General features: G+C 44.6%; 1 protein-coding gene across 1 annotated transcript; it reads left to right on the top strand.

Annotated features, from left to right (window-relative positions):
* The first annotated feature begins 908 nt into the window (after window positions 1–908).
* On the top strand, window positions 909–27,944 carry TRIB2 (tribbles pseudokinase 2). Its single transcript, XM_079970712.1, has 3 exons — window positions 909–2,886; window positions 9,121–9,413; window positions 25,339–27,944. The coding sequence occupies exons 1-3, from the start codon at window positions 2,617–2,619 to the stop codon at window positions 25,805–25,807; spliced, it is 1,032 nt and encodes a 343-aa protein (XP_079826838.1). The 5' UTR covers window positions 909–2,616; the 3' UTR covers window positions 25,808–27,944.

Raw genomic sequence — 27,944 nt, 5'->3', positions numbered from 1 at the left:
CTGCGATCCTGGGTGGGTGGACTGCCTGGAAGTGCCCTTACATTTCAAAGGTCGTCGTTCAGCCACTAGCTCTCCAGGTGTAAAATAGCTCAATTGGTAGGGCATGAGACTCTGAATCTCAGGCTCACGGGTTTGAGCCCCACATCGGGCAAAAGATTCCTGCACTGCAAGTGGATGGACCAGATCACCTTCCCAACTCAGTGATTCTATGGGTTTGTGTGGAAGTAGGAGTGCCAGTTTGGCTCCACCAGCATGGTGTGCATGATCCTGGCGCCAAAATGTGTGGGTGCCCGGCCCCTTCACAGGGAATTCTGTGGGTGCTTGGGCACATAGGGAGCAGGCACTTATGTGTGCAAGCTTCCCTGAGTGAACGTCCCCTTACCATGCAACTGCCACTGGGAAATTTTATGTCAAGTGTTGCATTGCAGCATACTTGGCACGGATTGTTGCATTCCGACGATCATTTCGGGTGAGGAAGCCAGGCTTTTCATTATAACATTTCGACGTTTATATAACCAAGTTCTTCATTAAAAAAAGAAGAAGGAAACCCTCGATGTAGAGATGCACGAGGATGCCGGGAGGAGAGAGAAAGAGAAAATCCCCTCCAAACGCACTGCAAACTGAGGCTTAAACGGAAACAACCAGAGGTCAATGCAACGCCACAACTTGTCACTAGCTGTAGTAGTAGCAGCAGCAGCAGCAGCAGCAGCCACGGCTCACAAAAGCTCCTATTTCACAGCTCGCGCTGCGGAAGGATATTTTACCTTGTTTACCCTGCAGCCGGCTCATTGAGTGAGTGGAAAGAGGGAAGGGGAGGGAGAGGGTTGGGCAGGCTTTGCTCGTGTGATTGGCGCTTCGCCGGCTCAATGGGGAGGCACCTCGGGGCTCGGGGCGGGCCCTCTCCGCGGAGCCAGTCGGCTCTGCGGCGGCGGGGACTGGGCAGGCAGTCAGTCTCTTAGCCAGCCAGCCAGCCTGCTCGCCTGCCTGTGCGCTCCGGGTCGGCGTAAAAGCGCTGGAGCTGCTGCAGCCGCCGCCGTTTGTGACACCCAGTAAGTAGAGACGCAGCGAGAGAATTCCCAGCGCACGTAAGTAGCTATTAATACATGGTGGGGAGATGATGCCTTGCTGAAAGGGATTGGCTCGGCCATCCCTTTCCCTCCCTACCTCCTCCTCCTACCTCCAGGAATTAAGAGAGATCGACGCCTGAAATAACTGAGTATATATACATATATATATATATTCTACACACACGCACATATTCAACGTGCATCTTTAAAGTAGCAGCATCTCCTCCGCATCTCAGGACTCTCAAAAGGAGGGACAAAGAGGAAACCGGCGAAAGGAGGTCTCCTCTCTTGCAGAGCTACTATTGTTAAGTATTCGCCTTTCATGCTGCTGCTTCTTTTGCATCATCACCATCATCATCATCATCATCATCGCCGCTGCAGGCGCGTCGCGCTCCAGGATTTGCTGAAAAGCAAAGGGATTTTCTCCCCCCACTCTTGTTGGAGATAAATAAGCAAATCAGCCCCACGCGAAATGGAAGAGCATTGATCCGCGCCTGTCCTTGATTGCACTTTTTGTCTGATCAAAGGAAACACACGCGAGGGCGCGCGCACACGAGAGCCGTCGTCTCGGGCGCGTGGATCTTCGCGCACCTCTCTCTTTCCCGGTGGCGGCGGTGCCTTTCAATTTAGGAACATTTTCCCTCCCGCAAAAGAAAAAAAAGAGAGAGAGAGAGAGAGAGAGGAGTAAAGAAATCGATGACCAAATAGCATCTTTCTATTTTTCTCTGTGTGTATTTGTATATACATATATATTTATATCTATATATATATTATATTTTTCATCTTTTTGTTGTTGTTGGAGCTCCTTGCTGACCCTCTGAAGTTAAATGCTCCCTCGTCGTGGTTTTGGGTTTTTTTTTTGCATATCTGGATAGTCCTTGCTATCAGGGAAAAAGCTTCAGACGCCATCTACAGTTAAAACGTAGGGGAAAAAATTGATTGGGGGGGGAGAGAAGGGGGGGGCAGTCGTCTGGCTGGTTGCTGCACGTTACCTGAACTTAACACTTTTCCAGTCGTGCGAGGATTTTGCAGGAGCGCAGAGGAAGCCAAATACTAATAACGATTCTCACCTCTCTCCGTTCTCGACTTGTTCATTCCATTGTTATCTCTTTAAAAAACAGCAACAACACAGTTGCATTTCCTGAGAGGCCACGTTTTTGCAAAGACTCACGCTTTGGCTTTGTTTGTGTCACTTTGTTCTCTTGCGCAAAAGCTCCCGGACGTGCCGGGCTTCTCCGGGAGAGGGGAACCCTTCGGCTTGGCCATCCGCTCTCCAGTCTCCGCGCCCCCTACCTCCTGTTTCCTCTCTCGGCGACATAAACTGGACATTAACCCCACGGAAACCTGCCCTCCGAAATCCCCCTCTTTTCTTCCGACGACAGCACAAAGGCATCGTTGCGGCCGGCCTGATCTTCACAGTAAACCCCCCTCTCCAAAACGGTTGTGTGCGCGCGCGCGCGCTCTGCTGCTGCTCGCCCCCGCCTGCATCTGTGCGTGTTGTGTGATTTTGGGGGGGACCTTTTTTGGAGGGCTTGCTCTCTCCATCCCCATGAACATACAAAGGTCAACCCCAATCACAATCGCACGCTATGGAAGACCTCGGAATAAAACCCAGGATTTTGAAGAGCTCTCTTCTGTAAGGCCCACCGAGTCCAGCCAGAGTTTCAGCCCCAACCTCGGCTCACCCAGCCCGCCAGAGACTCCCAACTTGCCGCATTGCGTTTCTTGCATCGGGAAATACTTACTGCTGGAGCCTCTGGAAGGAGATCACATTTTTCGAGCCGTGCATCTGCACAGCGAGGAGGAGCTGGTTTGCAAGGTAACAACTTTCCTGCCTCTCTTCTCTTCTCCCACCCCCTGGGATTTTAATTTTTTTAAAAAGCCTTTCTCTGTCTAGCGAGTTTATTTTTAGAAAGTACTCCGGAGTGGGGGCTGTGTGTGCTGGGGGCGGCGGCGAGCCATTGATTTAAGCACTGGGAGAAGTTTAATTAAAACAAACAGGGAGAAAAAAAATCCTTGCATAATTTAAACGGCTCTCAGCAACTTTCCAGACAATGGCCACGTTATAACGGTGGCCTGGAGCCAAAGACTTGGGGAGGGGAGGAGGAGGGGAGTTAGGTTCTGAAGGCCACATAGGTGGAAGTACGTATAATCTAATTTCCCTCCTCTCTTTCCTTTCTGACTTCCCAAAAGGGAATCCCTTGCAAATTTTCAACCGGTCCTCCGAGGATATTTCACTTCCCTTGGGTGCTGCTGGATGCAAACTTGGCAAGTTGGCAGCTTTGCCTCTGTGTAAGACTGCAGTCCTGTGTAGGCTTACTTGGGAGGAAGCCTGATTCCACAGAGAGGGAGTTTTACTTGCGAGGCGACATGTGTGGGATTGGGATGTGGATCCGAGTTATTTTTTTAAAAAAAAATGCACACGAGCACCAAGCCTCCTTGCTATGGATTGTTTGCAAACACAATCGCCCACGTTTCAGCAGGAAACAATAATAATAATAATAATAATAATAATAATAAATCCTTGCACACTTGCATGTTTATTTTGTTAGAGGGGCATGCAGAAAACAACAACAGGGCTCAGACTTGGTAGGTTGCTGGCTTTTCGGTCTCTTCAGCTCCCCAGTGAAGGTAAACTGTGGAGAAAGGAAGTCCACATGCTTCTCCTATGGAGGGAAGTGGCGTCCATTCACTCAGAGGCGATACTATTTCCTTTGTTCCTAAACTGCTGTGGTTACTCTTTCTTCCACTCTCCCTGGTGCCCTCTTGGAGTTCTGCTCCTGGAGCAGCCCCTGGAAAGGCTGCGTGGGAAGATTGCCACACTACACCACCTTTGTAATTACAGAATATTTCCCCCAAAATGTATATTTTTATGGGCTTGAGAACAAAACCAAAACAAGCTGCAATCCTAGTGGTGAATCGGCAGGCTGTGATATGGACACATGGACCACCCTTTAAACAAGCCAAGCTTTTTGGTCACTGTAGACCAGGTGGATGTTTTTATTTAGATTCATATGTGGTGACAAAATTAAATTGCAGCCCCTGGTTCGTCGCAAAGGGCTCTCTGTTCAGGGCACTATAAAATGTACTGGCCACCCGTGAGTCATGAACCCTAAATCTTAATAAAGATTTAGTTCTGCGCAGTTTATACCTGATTATGGAAAGTAGAGCCTCTCTGACCTTGCAAGGACTTCCACTGCACAAGGAACCAGAAAGTGGAGCGATGGTGCAGATCATTTAAAATGCATGCATTAGTTTGTCCAAAATAGATGCAAATCAAAATATTATCAGCCTCCTCTTGTGGGAGGAGCAGATGAAAGCCAAAGAACGAGCAGCTGAAATGCAAAGAATGACATCTTTATGAAGATGCACAAATCTCACAAGGCTGCCTTATCTGCTTGAAGATTTTCAGGAGCTAGTAACTTCTTTTTACACATCTAGTAGTTAAATTCGATCCAAAACCACCTGTGATTGTGTTCTAAAGGTATAGGAAACTACTGTGCTACAGAAGCAGAACTCCTGTATGAAAGAGCATCTTTGTCCATTATAATGTCTTTGAGTTTCAGGAGGGGAAGTGTTAGGAATTTTCATGTTTTGAGGACACTGGCAACCATTTTTCATAACTGTAAGCTGAACGCCTCCCTATAAAAAAACACACAAAAAAACAAACAAAAAAACCCCCCCAAAAACATTTCAGTTCCCCTCGCTTGCAAAATTGTAACCGTTCATGTTTGCCTTTAAAAAAGAAAACAAAATCTGCCTCTTTGGCTGCTCCTGGAAAAATAGTGCCCTTGCATATACAGCTAATAATAATAATAATAATCAACCGACTCTTGTCTAAGTAAAAACAGGCTTGTGGATTAGCCCCACCTGACCCACCCCCATTAAGGGCCAGATGACAAAGGGGGGCTGATGAGGCTTAATTTAATTTGGCTGGAACCCCCTGAGTATGCAAAATACCTTTCTAGAATCCAAATGAGCTCTTTTTTTTTTTTACTCTCGCTGCTGGAAAGAGCTATACTGGACTACCTATAAAGTCACATGTCCTGACTTTGCGTTATAAAGAACAACAAAGATAAGCTTTGGGGGAGCCAGTCAAAATGACATTATTTTTTAAAAAATGGCTCTTAGGGGGAAATTTGGCTGTTAAGGGGAAACGTTTTGCTTGCATGAGGGCCACACGTTTTTATAGTACTTAGAAGGTGGTCATGGCTGCAATCCTGATCCTGGTTACCTAGGAGTCAGCCTCGTTGGATTCAGCACGACTTCAGAGTAGACAAATAATATCATGCAGACGATGTGCTGCAAGATTTCACAAGGAGGCTGCCGAGGTGGTGGGAATGTATATCTGTTCCCACAGCTTCTGGTATCATGGATGGGTTCCCCTGAAAGAAAGACATCTGGAGGAGACAAAAACAAACACCACCTGCAATGGTCTTCCCTTTTACAGATATGTAGTTCACCAGTCAACAGGCCCTAGTAAAACAGCTTTTCTCTTTCCACGCGTCAGGAATAACAGGAAGAGCTGTGGCGAATGCAGTTCATGGAATGCCAAAGCTTGCACTTATTTATAGAAACTTGCTAGAGAGTTTCTCAGCCTGCTGCATGTTTACCTAGGAGCAAGACCCATTGAATTGGGTGAGACTTAGTTCTGAATGGACATGCATGGGAAGTGCTGTTCCGCTTCAGAGCATGACATCAAGATAATGGCTTCAAGACAGGTTTTGCGTGCCTTAAATTAATTTCTGAATTGCTAAGCTACAAGCTATAGAAAGAGCAAGTGGTGAGCCACAGTCATTTATCCTTACGTTGCGCAATATGGTTGGCCTGCGTTCTTCAGCATTAATCTGACTTTGTAACTTCCTGACCTTCATTACCAAGGGACAAATGCATCAGAATCGCGCAGCCTTTGCGAATAATGAAGGCCTTTGTGTCACGCACTGGTTATGCCTTCTTACTGCAGTGCACCCGTTATTCTCAATGAAACGTTCCCATTGCCTGGAATCCAAATGTCTCAAGCACTGATTCATTCATAATCGCTGGATTAGTGTAATATTTTTTTAAAAAAATATATTTGAGTTTCCCAGCATGCTTGGTGATTCCTTACCATTTCATTCACGAGAACGCAAGGTGGATGTGTCTGCAAGGCTGGAGAGGCACTCGTTCTGCTAAAAAAAGATGCACTAAAAATCTCCATAAATATTAAAAGGCAAATACAAGTTTGCAAGTTCATTAGAACATTTCCCTAGTCTTATGGGTAGGGAACTCGCAGCCCAGGGGCTCAGCCCACCTCCCAAAGTGACGTCTCATATGTTCGCCATCATTGCATTTGCACCTAAGCTTCCCTGTTGCCCATCTCCCAGGATTTTCTCCTATGCAAGCCATCACAAGCGAAGGGCTATCCATTTTGCCTCATCTTACAACCGCCTGCCCTGTCACCGTGTGAACAGCAACCGAAACCTTGTGTTTTCTGTTGCTTAGCAACAGAAACACCAGAGTCCTTCCCTCGTTTTTTAGCATTTCAGACACAACTCTGAGACGTTACCAAAGGCCTCTTTAGCTCCTTCCTTTTGTGAAACAGCAAGGGAGGTCTTTTCTGTATCACAGCTCCAAATTCCTATGTGGCAATCTTCAACCTTGGAAGCTTTGCTGTTGTTGGACTACAATGCCCATCCTCCTCAGCCAGCTTAGCCAATTGTCATGGAAGATGGGAAGTGTAGCCCAAGAACTGGTGGGAACCTAGGGTTGAAGAGCATGGGGAAAGACAAGGAGTGGGGAATGGGATAGACTCTGCCAACCTCTGTTGGTGCTTGAGGATGGAAGAGGTCGTTGCCTGCATATTGGAGAGGGGAGGAAGGAATTTGAGAGCCTCCACTTCCATATGAGTTGTGGACCGTGGCACTATTTGTGTTGCCCAACAAGAATTTTGACTTCGCTCATTCCTTCCACTGCCAGAGAATAGAATCATAGAATTGTAGAGTCAGAAGGGACCCTGAGGACCTTCTAGTGCAACCCCCTGTGATGCAGGAATAAGCAGCTGCCCCATCAGGGAATCGAACCTGCAACCTCAGGTGCATTATCAGCACCACGTTCTCCAACCAGCTGAGCTATCCAGGCTGTGGAAAAAGAAGGTGGTGTGTAGAAATGGCAAACAAGGCTATGCCCTCCAGAACTACAACTTTCGCCAACCCCAGGCAGCGTGGCCAGTGGTGAGGCATGATGGGAATTGAAGTCTGAAGGGCACCATGTTGACTTACCCCTCTGATAACTAGAAAAAGGTTGTGATAGTAGCACAACTTGGTTGGCAAGATGGGTGGGTAAGGGGGAACCTGCGGTCCTCCAGGTGTTGCCAGATTACAATTCCCATAATTTTTGACCATTTACCCCATGGTGGCTGGGGCTGATGGGAGATGGAGTCCGACAATATCTGGTGCCTCAACCCTGGTTTTTTAAAAATAAAATGAGAATACAGAGGGAAGGGGAAAACTGGGAGACAACTGAGAGTGCAATTATCACATATAAGAAGAGAAAGGTGAATTATGTCAGTAACCAATTTGTGTGAATGATAAAAATATAAATAAAAGTTTATTTTTTTAAAACAAAACAACAACGGCCCTGGTTTACCAGAGAGTATGGTCCTTTTAAAGAAATGTAGTATGCTCTGCTTACTCTTTAAAACTCATGGCAGAGTTTTCATTCAGATACGGAGTCAGTGTGGTCTAGTGGCGAGATTGTTGGACTAGGACCTGGGAGGCAAGGGTTCAAATCCTCTATTGGCCTTGAAAGCTCACTGGGTAACCTTGGACCGATCACTGCCTCTCAACCTAACCTACCTTGCAGGGTTCTTGGAATTAAATGAGGCGTGGGAGAACTATGTTTGCCACCTTGAGCTCCTTGGGAGGAAAAAAGAAAAAGGTGGGATGTAAATGCATAGAACCATAGAATTGAGGAGTTGGAAGGGACCCCGAGGGCCATCTAGTCCAACCCCCAGCGATGCAGGAATCACAACTAAATGAGTGTCTGGGTGCTGGATCCATTGGTGGTATGGGTGGACGGACAGATTGGACAGCCCCTCAGAGGCAGTGAATAAGAGAAAAACAAGAGTGGGGGAACCCTAAATGTTTTGAAGCATGATACAGTGGTACATACGCTTCAGGTTACAGACACTTCAGAACCCAGAAATAGTACCTTGGGTTAAGAACTTTGCTTCAAGATGAGAACAGAAATTATGCTCCAGTGGCGCGGCGGCAGCAGGAGGCCCCATTAGCTAAAGTGATGCTTCAGGTTAAGAACAGTTTCAGGTTAAGAATGGACCTCCAGAACGAATTAAGTACTTAACCCGAGGTACCACTTTACAGTGGAACCTTGGGTTGCGAACGTGATCTGTGCAGGAGGCACGTTCGCAACCTGCAGCGCCGCATCTGCACACGCATGTGATGCGATTCAGCTCTTCTGCGCGTGCATAAAGCACGATTTAGTGGGTCTGCGCATGCGCGAGCGCCAAATCCCAGAAGTAACCCGTTCCGGTACTTCCGGGTTCGGCGTGGTCCGTAACCTGAAAACGTGCAACACGCAACGTTCCCAACCCAAGGTATGACTGTACTTCCCTCCCCTCCCCTTTGCTGTAGCTTTATTGGCCATCCAGAATCAGAATTTTCATAGATTCTGAGCTGTCGTCAAATTTTTTTGATGCTTTTGTTTGCAAAGAACCGGATGTTCCTTTTTAAAACAAGCCTATTTATGTTTCTCCCCTCTTATCAGCCAGGAAATTAGGCCATTCACTTTCCTTTCTCTCGCTCATATAATTTACGTAGGCTGGTTGCAGTGTGTGTTGGGGTGAAAACCCTCATTTAGTTTTCGTAAGGAAGAAAGCACTTCCAGACTGCTCAGGGCATAGTCTGCTGAAACAGAAGCGCCAGTTTGCAATTTGGACATCTTCGCTTTTGTAAATGCAGAGAGGTTTTTATTAGTTTTTAAATCGGTGTCCCTTTGCTACAGCCTGTTTCCTTTCTATCTCTAACCCTTTTGTTTTTATTGCCAATTGCATCTCTAGGTGTTTGATATCGGCTGCTACCAAGAGTTGCTTGCGCCCTGCTTCTGCCTGCCCCCTCATGACAACATCAACCAAATCACTGAAATCATTCTCGGGGAGACGAAAGCCTATGTGTTCTTTGAGAGGAGCTATGGGGACATGCATTCCTTTGTTCGTACCTGCAAGAAGCTGAAGGAGGAGGAAGCAGCCAAGCTGTTCTACCAGATAGCATCTGCTGTGGCGCACTGTCACGACGGCGGGCTGGTGCTGCGAGATCTCAAGCTGCGGAAATTCATCTTCAAGGATGAAGAAAGGTAAGGGATTTCTCTCCCTTCCTCCCGGCCCTTTGGAATCCACCAAGGAGTGTGTCAGGGATGCAGTTTTGAAAGGGGTTGTTTTCTGAAGGCTCATACTGTTAGCCCCATATGGAAGTAGAGGAAACATTCCTGCCAGTTTTGATGGAAGGTCTCAGAGACCAGGTGGTGGTTATTCCACCTTGTTTCCTTCTGGTCCCTGGGGTGAAGCCACTGCCGCCATGTAGCTGAAGCTAAGCAGGTCTAGGTGGGGTGACTGTCTGGATGGGAGACATCGTGAGAATCTGTATGGCGATGAGTTACATGAGAGAAACATGGGATTAAGATGTAATGAAATTACATGCATGCATGCATACACACACACACACACACACACACACACACACACAAACACAAACACACAGTGTTCCTCATAAACTAGAATCTGTACAAGTTAACGTGTGATTTTCCTCTTAAAACCAAAGTTAATACTCCTTCCGTACACACACACACACACACAATCTACACTCACAAACATATCTTTTGAACAGTGGATTTCTATTTTCCATTCATTTGATTCCTGGGAAAAAGTGGGTTGTTGTTTTTTGGCAGTTACTGTGAGAGATTGCTTTGTGGTAGAAAAGCGACAGATGGGTTTATAAGATAAATAAAAAGAAGGGATGAATAAAGCGTGTACCGCCCCCAACCCCACCCCGGTTTGGTGACTGCTTAATCTATATTCTGCTTTTTGGAGCAATAAGCCCTTGTTGCCACGGTGTTGTAAACCCCAACCTACCCTATCCACTGAAAAGTTTGGCCGGGATTCACTTCTGCCTTACGGAGAATCTTGCACCAAGTGACCCAAAGGGCTGCCTCTGTTGATGATAGGTGGGAACATGGAGACTAGAGGCAAAGAGTGTGCCTTCTCATTCAGGTAAAAATGTGTGAATCACTTAACAGACCTTTTACTGGCCTGAAAAGCTAGGACAGGTGTCACTGCTGCTTTTCTAAGCGGGGCAAGCATGGGGATGTCTGGGTTGTTTTAGTACAGAAAACTCTCCTCTTAAACGAGTGTTTGGTTCCTGCGGTCCACTCGTAAAACCCAAAAACGTGCAGAGCCAGAAACCCTCTGAACTGCCGCCCACCCCTGTGCAAGGTGTGGGGAGCTGCTTCCCTGTCTTGGGGCTGCTTACCTGCCTCCTTCCCAAAGCTGAGTAACACTGCAATAATAGCTGTGTAAGGGTGGGTGGAAATAAATAAATCAAGAGAGGGTTTCCTCCTCTTTCCATTCATTTATTTCCTCCTCACCTGCAGAAAGCTGTGATCGTGTAAGTAAAAGAAGCATAAGATGTGAGTTACCTGTGTGATGTTTGTTGTTTTCTCTCTTTTTTTTAAGAGAGATGTCACTTTTGGAGCAGAGGTTCTAACACACACACACACACACACACACGTTTGCAATGCATTAAGCTTGACTTGAAGGGACCTTTTGTAATTCTTTGTTAATGTAATGAATTAACACATGTTAAGCTGGTTTCTTAAGCTTGCTAATAATATCCACAGAGGTAAGGAGACTGGAGGAGGCAGTGGAAGGGAAAAAAGACATGTTGCCTGTGTGATGTCCTGTAAATACAGCAGGATTCTTAGTTGTTTGGGATGACTGGATAAGGCAAAGGGGTGTTTCACCTTTCCATCTTGGCACCATAAGCAAGCAAGCAAGCAAGAGTGAGTGTCTGCTAATCAGTGTGTTTGGGGCTGCTGATGATTAGAATTCCTTTCCTGTGCTTATCAGTTTTCTAGGGTACTTACATCACGTGAGGTAAATGCCATGGCTGGAGTTGACAGGCACAAGAAGGAATGGTGCTAGAACAATGAGGACCAGAAACAAAAAGTTGCTCAGTCTTCAGGGTGACCTGCAAAACATTATTTTTTTAAGAGTTACAATTTCTTCTGCATTACTTGAAACCTCCTTAGCATGTTTCATAAAGTCTTCTTCAAACGCAAAGCGTGAAACAGTACATTCCTGAAACCACAATACAGTGGTACCTCAGGTTAAGTACTTAATTTGTTCCGGAGGTCCGTTCTTAACCTGAAACTGTTCTTAACCTGAAGCACCACTTTAGCTAATGGGGCCTCCTGCCGCTGCCGTGCCGCCGTAGCACAATTTCTGTTCTCATCCTGAAGCAAAGTTCTTAACCTGAAGCACTATTTCTGGGTTAGCAGTGTCTGTAACCTGAAGCGTATGTAACCTGAAGCATATGTAACCTGAGGTACCACTGTAATTGGTATCTACAAAGAAAAAACTGGCCAGTGCGTTTGACTGACTGGTGAGAGTGTTCTGCTTTCCTTTCCTTTGCCATCGCTGGATGAATGTTAAAAATGCTCTCACACTTTGACTGTTTCCTCGCCTACCAAGGAAACCAGGAAAGCTTTTAAGAGTAGACAGAGCATTTGCCTGTTGTGTTATACACACACACACACACACACTATGCACGCACCTGTGCTCACACAGGCAAGTCTTTCTCCTTCGCTTCCCATTTTCCAAATACCGGAAAATGCCCAATTCCTAGCTGGCAATATGGATTTGGCAGAATAAAATTGGTGGTGGTTGGTGATAGGAAATGTTAACTGCAAACTTGATTAGTTGGACCGCCTTCTCAAGCTGTGATGTTCAAACTTCCCTAGCATAATTCCTGGGTGACGTGGAATGAACTTTTGATTGCATTCAAACTACTATTGATTTAGAATTCAAACATCTATAAAGATTTTTTTTGGGGGGGTGATATTTTGTGTTTCTGCTGTCAGGCAACAGAATTTGTTGTCAGGTTCTGTAAATTGATGCAGTTTGAATGGAGTGTTGTTAGAGAGGAAGGGAAAAGACATTGCTTGGTAAAGGTAAAGGACCCCTGGATGGTTAAGTCCGGTCAAATTTGACTGTGAGGTTGAGGTGCACATCTTGCTTTCAGGCCAAGGGAGCTGGCGTTTGTCCCCAGATGGCTTTTCCAGGTCATGTGGCCAGCATGACTAAACCGCTTCTGGCTCAACGGGACACCATGACGGAAGCCAGAGCACACGGAAACTCGGTGTACCTTCCCACCATCTACTCACACTGGTGTGTTTTCGAACTGCTAGGCTGGCAGGAGCTGGGACAGAGCAATGGTAGCTCTCCCCATCACACAGATTCGAACTGCTGACCTTGCGATCAGGAAGCCCAAGAGACTCAGTGGTTTAGACCACAGTGCCACCTGCGTCCCCCGTCCCCCCATTGCTTGTAATGTGTTGGTTTCTCCCCCTAACCACCCACCCTGGGCCTACAATAGAGTAACTGGAGTCTTGGTTGAAATGAGAAGTATTTTGAACACAGTTCCCCATGTTCCCCTGTAGTGGAACATGGAACTTAAATTTAACTTAGGAGACTTAGATCAGTTGATTTGCAGCTACTTTCATGCAACGGCTTTGGGGTCTTTTTCCTTGCACACCTTGTCACAACTATGAATTTGGGAAGCATGGTTGGGGCGTGTGCCCAAAAGCCTGAACTGGAATACTTATGTGAAAACAAAAAAGCCCCCTTCCATTTAAACACACACACCCATTTTCGTCCAATGAATCTTTTAGGTCAGTGTGTGTAGAGAGCATGCTCCCTTTTGTGACTGGCATTTGGTTTGCTTTCCCTGTTGTTACACATTCCTTATTTCCTTTCTATACGCCTGTGATCTTGTACTCTCATGGTTGCTTGTTGGCGGTACTTTGTCTCCCTTGATTCTCCTTAGTTCTTAGCTGTTGTGTGGCTCAGAGGGGCTGTTATCAACTGCTGCTGCCCAACTCAGTACAGATGCTCTATTCCGACATTGCAGTTATGTGTGTCCTTGACTCTGATGCCAGTGTGGTGTAGTGGTTAAGAATGGACTCGTAATCTGGTGAACCAGGTTTGTGTCTCCGCTCCTCCATGTGCAGCTGCTGGGTGACCTTGAGCTAGTCCCACTTCTCTGAAGTCTCTCAGCCTCACTCACCTCACAGAGTGTTTGTTTTGGGGGAGGAAGGGAAAGGAGATTATTAGCCGCTTTGAGACTCCTTCGGGTAGTGATAAAGCGGGATATCAAATCCAAACTTCTCTTCTTCTTCTTCATAAGTTGCCTTGCAAATGCAGCTTTGTGCAGGTGCTTAGGTGAGTCCCAACCTTATCGAACAGGATGCTCACAGACTCTCCTTGTACAAGTGTATACTGTAAATTGTGGTCCTTAATGCTTGGAGGTGCAGTTCCCCAGCTTTACATATTCTGCTCTGTGGGTAAGACTGAGTACTTTATGATGCAAGAATTAAGGTCTCTTTATTACCTGAATGGAAGCTTCAGTAGGCTGCTATTCAGCAAATGTGTCCTAGATGCTTTGAGTCATTCCGTTGTTTGTTGGGAACTGCCCGAGAAGCCAATGGGCAGTGCATACAACTTTGCCTATGATATTGTTTGCTTGAAATGGCAACACCTAGATCTCTTGTGTGGATGGAGTTGTCGGAGCAAAATGGATGCAAATAATTTGATGTTGGGGCCAAAGCACAAAGGCATGGTCCCATCTATCTTTCAAGTCTGTTGATAAGGATTGATCTGTGGGTCTTGCATAAAATAACTTTTATGCTCTTTTAAATTATAAGAGTCTAGAGCTAAAACACTGCCTAGGTACAGAGCTTGCTTTGAGTGATAGATTTATTTTTTCTTGCCAGCAAATTATTAATGTTTGGAGGGTATTAAATCTTCAATTATATTCAAATATTAGATGTCACAATATTTGACACTGAAAAAGTTTGTGCTCGTTAATCAGTCTTGTTAACAAGGTTGGGATCATTTTTAAAATATTGAGACTTAAGGCATTCTGTTTACTTCTGAATTTCCTTGCATAAAAAGAGATTTGTCTCTAGGTGAGAGTTGAGAAAGAATCTGACTTGCCTTTGTGTTTTGTGCTAATATAAACATCAGTCCCAATAGTTTAAAAAGCCAGTGTGGTACATGAATGCCTACTAGGTCTGTATGTAGTTATGTTGGTCTGTATGCTTTCATTATCTAATCCCACCTGCTCACCTTGTTTAGCTAGGATTTGCATTACAACCAAAATCTGCAAAGGCCAGAGTCAGTCCTAGCAAAACCTAAGCTGATCAATTAGCATATCACTGTAGCAGCAGCATAGGAGTTCCTTCCTCATGGCACAGTCATACCTCGATGGAATAGTAGTGTAGGTATGATTCCTTCCTATGCCCCTGGTACCTGGACCTCCAGGGAAGACAGCAGCCAGACACAACTGGCTTGCAGGAAAGTAGGTATTGTGCCACTGTGGCACATAGGAAGTGACCTTGTAACAAGTCATACCATTGGTCCATCTAGTGGTGCATTGTATACACTGGACTGGTAGCAAGTTTCCAGGCAGGATTCCAGGCACGGGACAGTCCCACCTCCTTGGGGATGCTCGGGACTGAACCTGCAAAGCTCTCCCACTGCCCTTCTCCTTAGGAGCTGGACCTAAGGCATAGCCCTATGGAACGCCCTCCCACCAGACGTCAAAGAGAAAAACCAACTCGGAGTGGCCGCCAAGACCACATAGCACCAGTCTTGAAAGACCTACATTGGCTCTCACCTATCTGTAATTGGCTCTCAGTACGTTTCTGAGCACAATTCAAAGTGTTGGTGCTGACCTTTAAAGCCCTAAACAGCCTCGGTCCAGTATACCTGAAGGAGCGTCTCCACCCCCATCGTTCTGCCCGGACACTGAGGTCCAATGCCGAGGGCCTTCTGGCAGTTCCCTCGCTGCAAGAAGCCAAGTTACAGGGAACCAGGCAGAGGGCCTACTCAGTAGTGGCACCCGCCCTGTGGAACATCCTCTCATCAGATGTCAAAGAGAAAAACAACTACCAGACTTGTAGAAGACATCTGAAGGCAGCCCTGCTTAGGGAAGCTTTTAATGTTTGATATATTACTGTATTTTAATATTTTGTTGGAAGCCACCCAGAGTGGCTGGGGTATAAATATTATGGGCGGGGTATAAATATTATATTATTATTATTACTATTATTATTATAGCTAATGGGGTATGCACAGTCCTACTGCATTGCTTTCTAGTTATACCTTCCTGTAGATGCTTGCGTAAATCATTTCAGGTTTTTGCTCTGCTCTGTTTTGTTTTGTTTTATTTAACAATCCAGCGAAAGGAAACTCAGCCCACAAAAATGTGACCAGAGACACAAGCTGTTACATTCCTTACCGGTTGCCAAGTAGTAAGATTTCTCAGAGCAATGAATGACTCTGGTTTTTTAACCGCCTGTCACCCTTTATTGCAGCCAGCTGATTTACAGTGATTTACAGTTGGAGCTAGTAACCTTTTGAGCAATGCTTTGGGTAAGGGGGGGGGAGCCATGGAGGAATTATGGGAGGCCCCTGTTTTAAGATTCATCTTAAGGCTGAGCTTATGAATTTATTGGTTCCGGAACGATCACGACATCGGTGATGGGTTTCTGCAGTCATGCTAGGTCACAAAATGCTTTGCAGCTTTCGTAGCATGCTTCATCTCAGAAACCCTGTGTGGTAGGCTGTTGCTTTTTCCACTTGAGGAACTGAGGCTGTAGAGTTTGGGATTTGACAGACTCCTGGTTGCAGAGGTTCTGGGGTGGGAGTCCCATACTTTTTTCCACACTGAATTTGTCCTAGTTGTCAACATCAGGTGGCAGCACTGATCTGTTAAGTGTCGGCCCAACACAGACAGGACTGAGCATATATTCCAGATTCTTAGATCAAGGTAGCAGATGTGCTGCTCTCCAGAGGTTGTTGGACTAAAATTTCCATCATTGTTGACCATTGGACCCTTGCTAGCTTGGTTTGACAATATCTGGGACCCACCGTGTTGAGTATCCCTGCCTTAGATGCCAATATGAAATTTCCAGGGATCTGTGCGCCAAGCTACACGTTGCACTTAATGTATAGTGTACCAGGATGTCGCCCAGTTTCAATTTTAGTTAATTGCAAGTGTGAACGGAGATGGGAATATTTCATGGGATCACAGCTGAAGAACAAGCTTATCGGAGTCTCTGACAGCCCAGATTGCAGGTTGGTTTTGAGCTGGAATTGTGTGTATGTGGGGTATCAACCAGAATGATATTTTGCTGAATTTCCTCCCAATAGGTTTTGCCGCCTGCACCCGATTTTGCTGCTCCCTGATCCGCTGTTTCTACCAGCACTCTTTGCCTGGTTTGTGGATCTGGCTGACTCAGCATAGGAAAGGATATTCACCATTTGGAAGACCAGCCAAAAGCACGCTTAGAGCTTGGATAGAATGTTGGAGGAGGGGAAAATAAAGATCTGCATTTAGTTTTAAATTGAATTGCATCCTTTTACGGCTATGTCATATGTGACCCATCCTCTGCAAGACGACGTCAGTTGGTTTTATGGTACTGCAGATCTCGCTGGTAAAAATTGAGTGGTGTTCCATTTTCCTTTGTATTCCGGATTCTTTCCTTTATCCACTTTGATATCTGTGCCATTCCCTCTTGCTTTCTTGTGTAACTCTCCCCCCTTGAGGTGCACACATGCTGAGAAGCCATGTTTATGTAACTATGGAGGATGATAGTCCTTATTAACTCAGAACCGAGAAGAAAGTCACAAGGTCAAATGAAGGGTCATCTTTGCTGTGGCAGGTGAAAGAAGAGATCAGTTTTCATCCCAGAAGCACCCCGCTTTTTTCTCATGATTTTGGAACTTGTCCATGTGTAGAAAGACTGTGGGAGGGGTTTTTTGTTTCTATTTTCGTCCCCTTTGGGCAATAACTCTCATTTATCAAATAACAGAAAGGGAATAGTTATGCAACTTCCTTTGGCATCAAAGTTTAGACTACTCTTTTTGGATTTCAACATCTACTCATGTTGTTGTTGTTGTTTAGTCATTTAGTTGTGTCCGACTCTTCGTGACCCCATGAACCAGAGCACGCCAGGCACTCCTGTCTTCCACTGCCTCCCGCAGTTTGGTCAGACTCATGTTTGTAGCTTTGAGAACACTGTCCAACCATCTCGTCCTCTGTCATACCCTTCTCCTTGTGCCCTCCATCTTTCCCAACATCAGGGTCTTTTCCAGGGAGTCTTCTCTTCTCATGAGGTGGCCAAAGTATTGGATCCTCAGCTTTAGAATCTATCCTTCCAGTGAGCACTCAGGGCTAGTTTCTTTAAGAATGGATGTGTTTGATCTTCTTGCAGTCCATGGGACTCTCAAGAGTCTCCTCCAGCACCACTCAAAAGCATCAATTCTTCGGCAATCAGCCTTCTTTATGGTCCAGCTCTCACATTATTCGCTTATATTGTGTAACAAAAGATTCAGCAGTGGAATTGATAATCCTGATGAATGTTGGTGCCTGGAATCTCGAGAAATGGTACATGTAAGGGTTTGACAAATCAAGTCTTGCATCTGCTCCTGATTTTTTACTCCTCCTTTCCAAAGTGCCACATCGCCAAAGACCCAGCAGGTCTACAGGACTGTGAATGCACATAGTGGCAAGGATGTTGTAGTTCCATGCTCTAGAACTCGATGTGATTGCATATACCCCTTGTGACATGCTCCAATTGACTCCTTTGTTTGAATCCTACCCTCCCATTGTGATGGCCCCCACTGACTTGCTTTGGGGTTTGTAAAGTCATGTTGCTTCATTCTGAAAACAACATTCCACCATCCCTGGTGGGGTCCCAGTCATGAAGCACCATCAGATCCTGACTAACTTCAGCTCCAGGGTTGAAGGGACCTGTGGTTCTCCAAATGTGTTGTTGGACCACAGTTCCCCTCATCCTTGACCATGCTGACGGGGGTTGATGGGAGGTGGAATCCAATAACATCTAAAGAGCTGCAAGTTCTCAACCCATCCTGTTCCTTCCTTATCGTGCCAGCAGGGTCACCGTGTTGTCTCCTTAGCCCTGGCAGAGACTCAAGGTGTAGGCTCTTTCCAGATCAAGTGTATTCTGCTTGCGCGGTTACACACTACTAGTGTTGCATAGTGCTCTGCCAGCATGCTGGGCGAGTGGAGCGATGACATTGTGCTCAGTGGGTTTCATTTCAAGGATAGGATTTCCCTGTGCATCAGAATCTCTTTTGTAACCCTCGGATTCATCAGGGAAGAATAATGTGAACCGCTGTAGAGGGGGGAAACGTGTAGGACAGGCTGATTGTTTGCAAGAAACGGATGCTAACTCAGGAGTTTTCTTTGAAGGTCCTTCTGGAAAAGGCTTAATTGATCAGGTTTTGTTACATTGCAAAAGGGCCAAGTCTGAATGTACTCAAGTAATGAATGGCATATTGATAAGAAATTCAGAATGGTATTGTTTTTCTTGGGCTTCCCTGACGGTTTCTATGGGGACAAAGACGCATTTCCCGTCTGAGTGCTATTTGCTGCCCTCTGATTGCACTTCTGTGGTTTCATTCACCAGTAATGGGAAAGCATTCACAGGCAGAATAGCTTCCCCTTTTTAAATAGCAATGATTCAAGCTTGCTTTTTTTTTAAAAAAAGCATTAGACTAATGCAGGGTTCTGTCAGTGATCTGAGAGCTGCATAATGCTGTCTGCCCAAGTGCTTCTTCTATCTCCTCTTCCGAACTGAAATGATATACTCTAATTACACTGGCTCTGACAGAAGGCTTTGCATTATATAGTAAGTTTTATAAAGCGGATCTTATCTAGCTGTGTGGAAGCCCCTATTTCATAGAATCATAGAATAGAATCATAGAGTTGGAAGAAACCACAAGGGCCATCGAGTCCAACCCCCTGCCAAGCAGGAAACACCATCAGAGCACTCCTGACATATGGTTGTCAAGCCTCTGCTTAAAGACCTCCAAAGAAAGAGACTCCACCACACTCCTTGGCAGCAAATTCCACTGTCGAACAGCTCTTACTGTCAGGAAGTTCTTCCTAATGTTTAGGTGGAATCTTCTTTCTTGTAGTTTGGAACCATTGCTCCATGTCCGCTTCTCTGGAGCAGCAGAAAACAACCTTTCTCCCTCCTCTATGTGACATCCTTTTATATATTTGAACATGGCTATCATATCACCCCTTAACCTCCTCTTCTCCAGGCTAAACATGCCCAGCTCCCTTAGCCATTCCTCATAAGGCATCGTTTCCAGGCCTTTGACCATTTTGGTTGCCCTCCTCTGGACATGTTCCAGTTTGTCAGTGTCCTTCTTGAACTGTGGTGCCCAGAACTGGACACAGTACTCCAGGTGAGGTCTGACCAGAACAGAATACAGTGGCACTATTACTTCCCTTGATCTAGATGCAATACTCCTATTGATGCAGCCCAGAATTGCATTGGCTTTTTTAGCTGCTGCGTCACACTGTTGGCTCATGTCAAGTTTGTGGTCAACCAAGACTCCTAGATCCTTTTCACATGTACTGCTCTCAAGCCAGGTGTCACCCATCTTGTATTTGTGCCTCTCATTTTTTATTAGTTATTTATCTTTATTTATTTTTTAAAATTAGTTATTTAACAAATTTCAGCGCAACCATTCCTGAGGGAAACAGCAAAGCAATTGGTTCACAGGATGTCTTTAAAAATGGAAGCTCGTGTTAGGAGAATATATTTTTTTTCTTCATTCCGACTCTAAATCTAGATTCTAATCTAAAACGTGATGCTGGCAACTTGCTGCTTGAAATATCCATTGGAGTTTTGTGTCCGTTCTGCCTGTGGCACTTTGTTTAGCAGCTGGGTTCAAAAAAGAGCATTGCAGGCGATGCCATAAATACAACCCTAGTCATAAATGTAACCCTAGTCACTGTTGTCTGCACCTACCCTGGATGCATGACACAATGTGGCTTATTCTTTATACATTGCAGATAATTTGGAAATGACGTGTTTCTCTCTCTCCCTCCGCCCACCCCCCATTTCCGACCATGTGCTAGAGGCAAAGAACCACCCTCTGGCATTCACTTCTACAGACTTGGGAGAGAGGTGACAATTCATTGTCCTGGGCTTTCCTACTGTCTTGCAGGTAGTCTCTCTTTCCCTGCATTTGAGATTGTGCTGCCAAGCCAACCAAAATTATGGACAATACCGCAGTTCCTAATCATAATGTGTCATGCTTTTGTTTCTCTTACTCTTCGGATGCACTAGGGTAGCAATTGTCTATGCTAAATAATTTCAGGGTTCTTGTACTTTCCCCGTAATCAGTTTTATGAACAAATGAAGCCCCCCCCTCTCTCTGTGTGTGTGTAAAAAGCTACCCAGACATTGATCCACGGTGTATTTGCTCTGGTCCAATTCATTCAGCAGGATGAAAGTATGGCTCCTCCTCCTCCTCCTCCTCCTTTTTTCTTTATCCTGCGAGAGATTATAGTGGAACATGCAGATAAAGGCCAGCTGTTGTTCAGTGGCCTGGTTTAAACAAAATCTGCTTTGCTGTGACTGCAGGTCCTTGATTCTTCAGTACAGTATAGAAAGGGTTGGTGTGTGCGCGTGTACTGAGAATCAAACGAAGCCAAGATTGATATTCCAGTCTTTGTGGCAGGAGTCAGGCATGTAACAAAAGGACACCCTTTTGTTCAGAAAAAAACCGGAGTCCATTAAGCAACAGATATTTCAGGAAGGGAGACGAGAGTTGAGGTGGGGAGGGTTCCTGACCCTCCAATGTCAGATTTTCTGCTAAAGAATAAACAGAAGAATAGAGAGAGAGACATGGGAAGTGCATAAATCTTTTGGAAAGGTAACCAAGGCAAGGACAAAAAGCACGCTGCTTTCTGGTTTCTTATCTTTGGCAGTTATGGGCATTGCATGTTGACTGACACAACAGCAGAGATAATTGAGGGAAAGCAGGGTTGGCAAAAGGGTGGGGATGATGATTACATAAATTGCCAGGAGATGAACAGAATAAAGCAAATACCCTGTATGCATATTCAGCATGACACATGCTTAAGTTAACAGGGTGTACAAAGGAAAGGCAGCTTCTATATTCTTCAGAATTTCTGTGTTTTCTAAATTTCATTCCGGAGACCCAAACCAACCAACCCTCCTAAGTTGATAATAGATCTGTTGCTGGGGTAGTTCTGACTATGATAAAGCTAGCAACACTTTGGTGGTAGGGATTTCACATACGCTGAACTTGTGCTAGAACTGTATGGGAACGTCATTTGTGGGGACTGGGAAACAAATATGCTTCCACAGGTCTCAGGCATGGAGAAGAAGTATAGCTCAGTGATACAGCCCAGGACCTTTCCCCCGTCCCCTCAGATTGTACGTGAAATATAAATGGTATGTGCTTCTGAGAAAAATCACCTCAAGTGTCATTGTTTTGTATTCGGCATTCAAAATTCGCCAGGTGCCAGGCACATTTTGCACCTGGTTATCAACCATTTTGTGACCAAGCGCCAAGATGGCGCCTGACGTCTCCCACCATCTGGAGGTGCATGTTTTCACACATCAGCAACATATCCTGTAGTATTCTATCCATTGTATTTAATTAGCACACTCAGAAATAATTTCAGGAAATGAAAGGTTGTGTTGAAAAATACAACTTTCAAGCCGTCTGGCCCCAAAATGGCGACTGTAACCCTGGTTTAAGGAGCCATTTGGCGCCTAGCTTATATATCTGAGTTTCTAGCTCTTATTTGTTTGCTTGTTATTTGCATCTGTAAACCTCTTCATATCAAGGAAGATCTTAGGGAGGAGAGCATACATAATAAAAAACATAAAGCAATTAATTTAAGCATCGTTAAAATCACATTAGATCAATAAAAACTATCCGGAACAATTCAGCTGCAGCATCTGAAATGGTCATATTCACTCCCAAAGCTCCGCCAAATGCCTCTGTAAGCAGATGTGTCCTAAGCTGTTATCTGCAAAACAATCAGTGAGGGAGGCTGACTTAAAAGAGAAGCTGCGAGCAAGTTTTTAAGTATGCCTTGATTAAGAATTGGAAGGGTCAAGGCTATATGCCTCAGATCTTGCTTGCCTCTGGTTGTTCATCCTTCGGGCAAGAAGTGCCCGACTGCAGCTAAAGAGATAGTGGCTGTGCCCCGTAATAGTTTATTTCTGTGTTTGTTCCCGGGTTTCACTTAAAGCTGGTCTGTGTGTTGCCCATTTGGAAATGGGTGCATGCGCAGTACACTGGCAGCACCTCCATTGTACATTGAGCGAAATGTGCGACTCAACGTGCGGCTACAGCTGCGCTTACGTTGGCCTGGATTTCTGCAAACCTTCCACCTATTTTTGGAAGCGGACAAACAATGGAAATAGGCCATATATCTCACATTGTGTGTTGCTGGGTAACACACACACATAGGTTAGGTGTCTGTTGTGCACATAGTATTTCTAGATCGTAAACGTGAACCGGCCCTCCAAGAGAGACAAAGCAGTCAAGGGCAGCTTTTGCTGGTGCTTTTTAAAAAGCAAACAGTTGTTTCTGGAAGTAGTCAAGTTATATAAGAATGGCATGGAAGTGAAAGCAAAGTACAGTGGTACCTTTGGTTATGAACTTAATTCGTTCCGGAGGTCCAATCTTAACCTGAAACAGTTCTTAACCTGAGGTACCACTTTAGCTAATGGAGCCTGCTCCGCCGCCACTGCACAATTTCTGTTCTCAACCTGAGGTACTACATCTGGGTTAGAGGAGTTTGTAACCTGAAGCGTTTGTAACCCAAGGTGTTTGTAACCCAAGGTACCACTGATGATTATGATGATTTATGAAAGGAGTCCAGGGTTGCAAATGTAATAAGGGCCCTGCTGGATCCAGGATTAACGATATACCAATATATCACTATGTCTGAAATAAGGATGGAACTACGCAGAGGCATTGTCTAGCTTCACGGTTCCCCCGCACACACACATATTCAGTCCCTGTACACACACATATTCAGTCATACCTCATGTTACGTTTGCTTCAGGTTGTGCTTTTTCAGGTTGCGTCATGCGGTGACCCGGAAGTACCGGAAAGGGTTACTTCCGGGTTTTGCCACATGTGCAGATGTGCAAAATGACGGATCCCGTTCGCAACCAGATGTACCACTGTATCATGATTCATGATATATTGCCAGGTCAAAAATTATGAAACCAATATCACAATATGGACTCCAAATCAGCTTGGGTCAATATATCACCCAGCCCTACTTTATGCTCAACATTGCACCTGGGATTTAGTTCTCAATGATGTAGCATAATTTTTGTTTGGGCTGTATGTACCACTTCAGATGGTTTGGTGGGCAGAGAGCTCCTCATGGGGCAATGCTCCTTCATTAATTATTTTTCATATCCTTCTACATGGGCAACTACCAGGTTAGGGAGAAAGTTTCTAGTCTAGTTGACTCAGTGGCATACTGTATATTAGTTTTCTATGTAGAATAAGTTTTGGTTAATGAATAAGAATTCAATCTCACAATCCACATCTGAAGTGGTATAGTCCAGACACAGGTTTATCACCTCAGTTAGGCCTTGGACAACATCAGCAATGCACATGTGTACCTGAAGGTTTTCCAAATACTGTTTTGTTGCATTCCCACACTGGTTTCTTAAATTACTGGTATAAAAGATCCCCTTTGTGATTTGATAGGATAAGAAGCATATAGTATGTCACTAGGGCTTTTGAAAGCTGGTGAGTAGCATCCCTTAGCACTGGCATTTCCCACATTTTATTATTATTGACTAGCTGGGACATTATCAAATCAAGTTTTACTACTTCCTTACTGACACTGAGAACTGGAGCTTGACTTCCAGTGGCATGCAATGGCTGCTTTTGAGAAGATTTTGGAATATAGAGGATGCACTGAGGGAGAAATCAACAATAGCTTTTTAGCCATGGTGAAATGCTAGCTTCTGTCCTGATAGGTAAGAGCTAGTGAATTAAACAATTTATGACTTCCTTGTCCAAAGGGTCTTTGTCAAAAGGATTTGCTGGTAAATATGGCTGGATGCTTTTAGTTTTTTTATTGGCTATCTGTTTTCTAAACTAGAACCTAACAAGTTGGTGGTAGAATACTGAGCTAAGCGCTCGGTTGTCTGTGAATATGAGTGGGTGTGGGTGAAACCTTGAGGAAAGGAAGATTCAGTGAATAAATGAACCCTTTTGGGGTGCTAGATTTCTGGGAAACTTCCAGAGTTTACGAGGCTACTGCAGAGGCCAGTTGCTATACTAAACAAACACATGACTTTGCATCACTTGTGTTCATTTTCTGTACTTAAGTGTGAGAGTCTGGTTGACTTCTAAGGCATGTCTATATACTTTTTTTCTTACACAAGTGAAAATGCTCCTGTGAGTCACCATGATCTGAAGTTACTGGGGGTTTTTTTGCCCTTGTTACTGTTTTCTTCTTTTTATTTTAGGGGTAGTCTTATTACTGTTTGAGTTAATAATAATAATAAAAAAAAACACTTTCTGTCAATTTTTAAACAAATACCTTAAGCAAAATGAAACAAATACCTTAAACTTGAGAAATGGGGATTGTGTCTAATGGGAAAACCATGCCTTGGAGGGAAAACTTACTGGGTTATGAGTTACATTGGTATCTTTTCAGTGTAGTCTTTAGCTGTGTTTATGAAGCATCTCAAGTGTTATTCTTTTTTTAAAAAAATAATGGACATGATAGGCTTTGGTTTGGCTTATGTAGTTCTCTGCAAGCCATCAGTTTTCTAAACTAAAAACCCATTGGGGTTCTGCTTTCCAACAGGCCCAGTGAGATGTGTGAAAGGAAACTTCTGAAATAGTGCCTATCTTAACTCCCCGGATTTTCATTTGCTGGACCAGCTTCTGGCATTTTGGGAAATACCTGGGCCATTTCCCAGTGCCTGGAGAATTTCAGACGCTGATGTCCATGTACACATCATCTCCCTTGACGGGCCAAGAATTGAAAAAAATATTGTGAGCATTCTTGAATGTCCTTTGTCTTGGCGCAACAAGGCAACTGCGTGGGTATTTGCCAGTGAGTCTAACTGTGGCCTGTCTCTTCTTGCCCTACAGGACTCGAGTAAAATTGGAGAGCCTCGAAGACGCTTATATTCTGCGAGGGAACGACGACTCCCTTTCCGATAAGCATGGATGCCCCGCCTACGTGAGCCCAGAGATCTTGAACACAAACGGCAGCTACTCTGGCAAGGCGGCCGACGTGTGGAGTCTAGGAGTCATGCTGTACACCATGCTCGTTGGACGCTACCCCTTTCATGACATTGAGCCTAGCTCTCTCTTCAGCAAGATCCGGCGCGGGCAGTTCAGCATTCCAGAGACTCTATCCCCCAAGGCGAAATGCCTTATACGTAGCATTCTGCGCCGGGAGCCCTCAGAAAGGCTGACTTCGCAGGAAATTCTGGACCACCCTTGGTTTTCTACAGATTTTAATGTGTCTAATTCAGGATATGGTGCTAAGGAAGCAACGGATCAGCTGGTGCCTGATGTCAACATGGAAGAGGACTCAGACCCGTTCTTCAACTGAGCGTCAGGGACTAGTGTTTTGGGTGCTGCATGGCCAGGAAGGGACAACATGAAGGGAGTCCTTTCTGGCCGTGCAGAATTATATCTGTGTCTCAGCTTGGCTTGATAGCAAGAGAGAGAGAGAGAGAGAGAGAGAGACAACCTGGAGTTCTTTTTTTTCCTGGTTGGAGAAGGAATGCCAGATCAATGAGCTAACACCACAGATGTAGCATGTGGATGGTTTAGATGGGAGGAATCGTTGCTATTCAGTTAGATTGACATAGAAAATAACGGAGGCGGCAGCACACAGAGAGACTGTAGCTTCTCATCTTTATGGAGCCAAGGACACTACGCATCCCAAGTTCCAGTGCAGCCACTAATCCACTCCTGATTCCGTTTCGTTTCATGTATTTACAGTTCCCAGTAAATAGAAACTTTTGCCTCAACTTGCATCTTGGCATCGCACTGTTAGATATTTAACTTCAGCCATTATTCAGGGAAGGTACAACTAGCTATTATTTTATTCTTTGTTTTCCTGGATTATTCCCCCCCCCCCCAAAAAAAATCTGATGTTTAATAGTTACAAGTGGGATTCATTTTCAGCGGGGGGGGGGGGGTAGTGCACAAAAAGGAACACACGAGAAGTGGGTGCTAAACCATGCCTTTTGATAGGTTGTTCTAAAGTTCACATTTCTCCATATTTTATTTTGGGCCAGGAGGAATTAACATTTAAAATGTTCTTTTCCACGTCCCTTGAAGGGATGAAAACTCACAAGCTGTTCAGGGTTAGTTTGATTATTGTTATTATTATTGGTCAAATGGCTTTGTGGCAGGAAGCAGTTACAATTCAGACGTATTTGACTGTTTTATTAGCAAAACTGACAACAACGAAAAAGAATAATTGTCCATATTTGGGGTTATGTGTTTTTCTTCTTAACCGGGATTGAAAACACTGGCTTCCACTATACTGCACATGAATTTTGACCACAATATTTGGGGAAGGCCACCTTTGCATCACCTAAAGAAGAAAAAGGGGGAAAGCCCTAACCCTGTAAACAAATTTTCCTCTGACACCCCTGAACATGATCAGAAGAGCTCTTTATATTTGAAGTGAAAAAGGCACCCCTACACTTACTTTGTGGAAAGGCAATGACTTGGGTTTTCTTGTTTTCGTTTTCTAAACAGGATACTGTTTTTAATTTCCTTCTCATTGATCTATTAATAAGCTGAATATTACCACGACACAGATCTGTCTTCTAAAAAGTACACGGTAATATGCACCTTTTTGTATTGTCAAGACTTATTTATTGATTAAACTGTCACAGTTGTGATGAATTAAGCCAGTACTTAATTACGGGTTGACTTGGGGGTGACATGTTACATGCTGTAGTTAACACACTTCTGTTTTGCTCTTCAGGTATTCCTGTCCCTAAATGATAATACTTTATTTTTTACTCTTATTTTAGCCCGCCCACCCAATGCCACCACCTTCCTTAGAGAGCTTTCATTTTGATTTAGACTGGCAAATGATTTTTATTACTGCTTTTTATATTGCTGTATGATATTGAGGGGGTGTTGGGGTGGGTGGGGACACAAGAAAACAAACAAAACAGAGATCTCTTGGCATAAATATTTGTGTTTCCAGTACCTCAGTTGTTCTGATGTTACTGCCTATATGCGTTTTTTGTGAAGTGGTCATGTTTTTTGGATAGGTACACGTGGACTCTGTAGTATGTAAATGTTACTTGAATTTCGTGCTTAATTATAGTTATGTGGCATGTGCGTACTTGGCATTTGACGTATGGATGCTATACACCTGCTCTTGCAGGGAAGGTTTCGATCCCACTCTCAAGTTGATAGTTCCACAGTTCCTTATCAAGAGACAAAGCTGCAGCTGACCTGCCTTGGTTCTATTTTGGTATCTTAAGAATATAAAGGAGTAATGTTTTTACACTCTGAAGATGGTGCTGTGTTGAGGGATTTCTTCTTTTTTAAAAACAAACAAAACAACAATGTTTATTATTTTATAAACTTGTAGGAGGAAAGATTGGTGATGTGCATGGTGGGATTTTACTGCCTCTGGTGCTTTGTCTTGTATTTGGTTTAATGTTTTTTGTCCTAATCTCTTCAATAAACAAAATTGTGCATATTTAACTAAA

The sequence above is a fragment of the Podarcis cretensis genome (genome assembly GCF_951804945.1).
Source record: "Podarcis cretensis genome assembly, chromosome: 3".
Lineage (NCBI taxonomy): Eukaryota > Metazoa > Chordata > Lepidosauria > Squamata > Lacertidae > Podarcis > Podarcis cretensis.
This window is presented reverse-complemented; position numbering and strand designations above follow the sequence as displayed.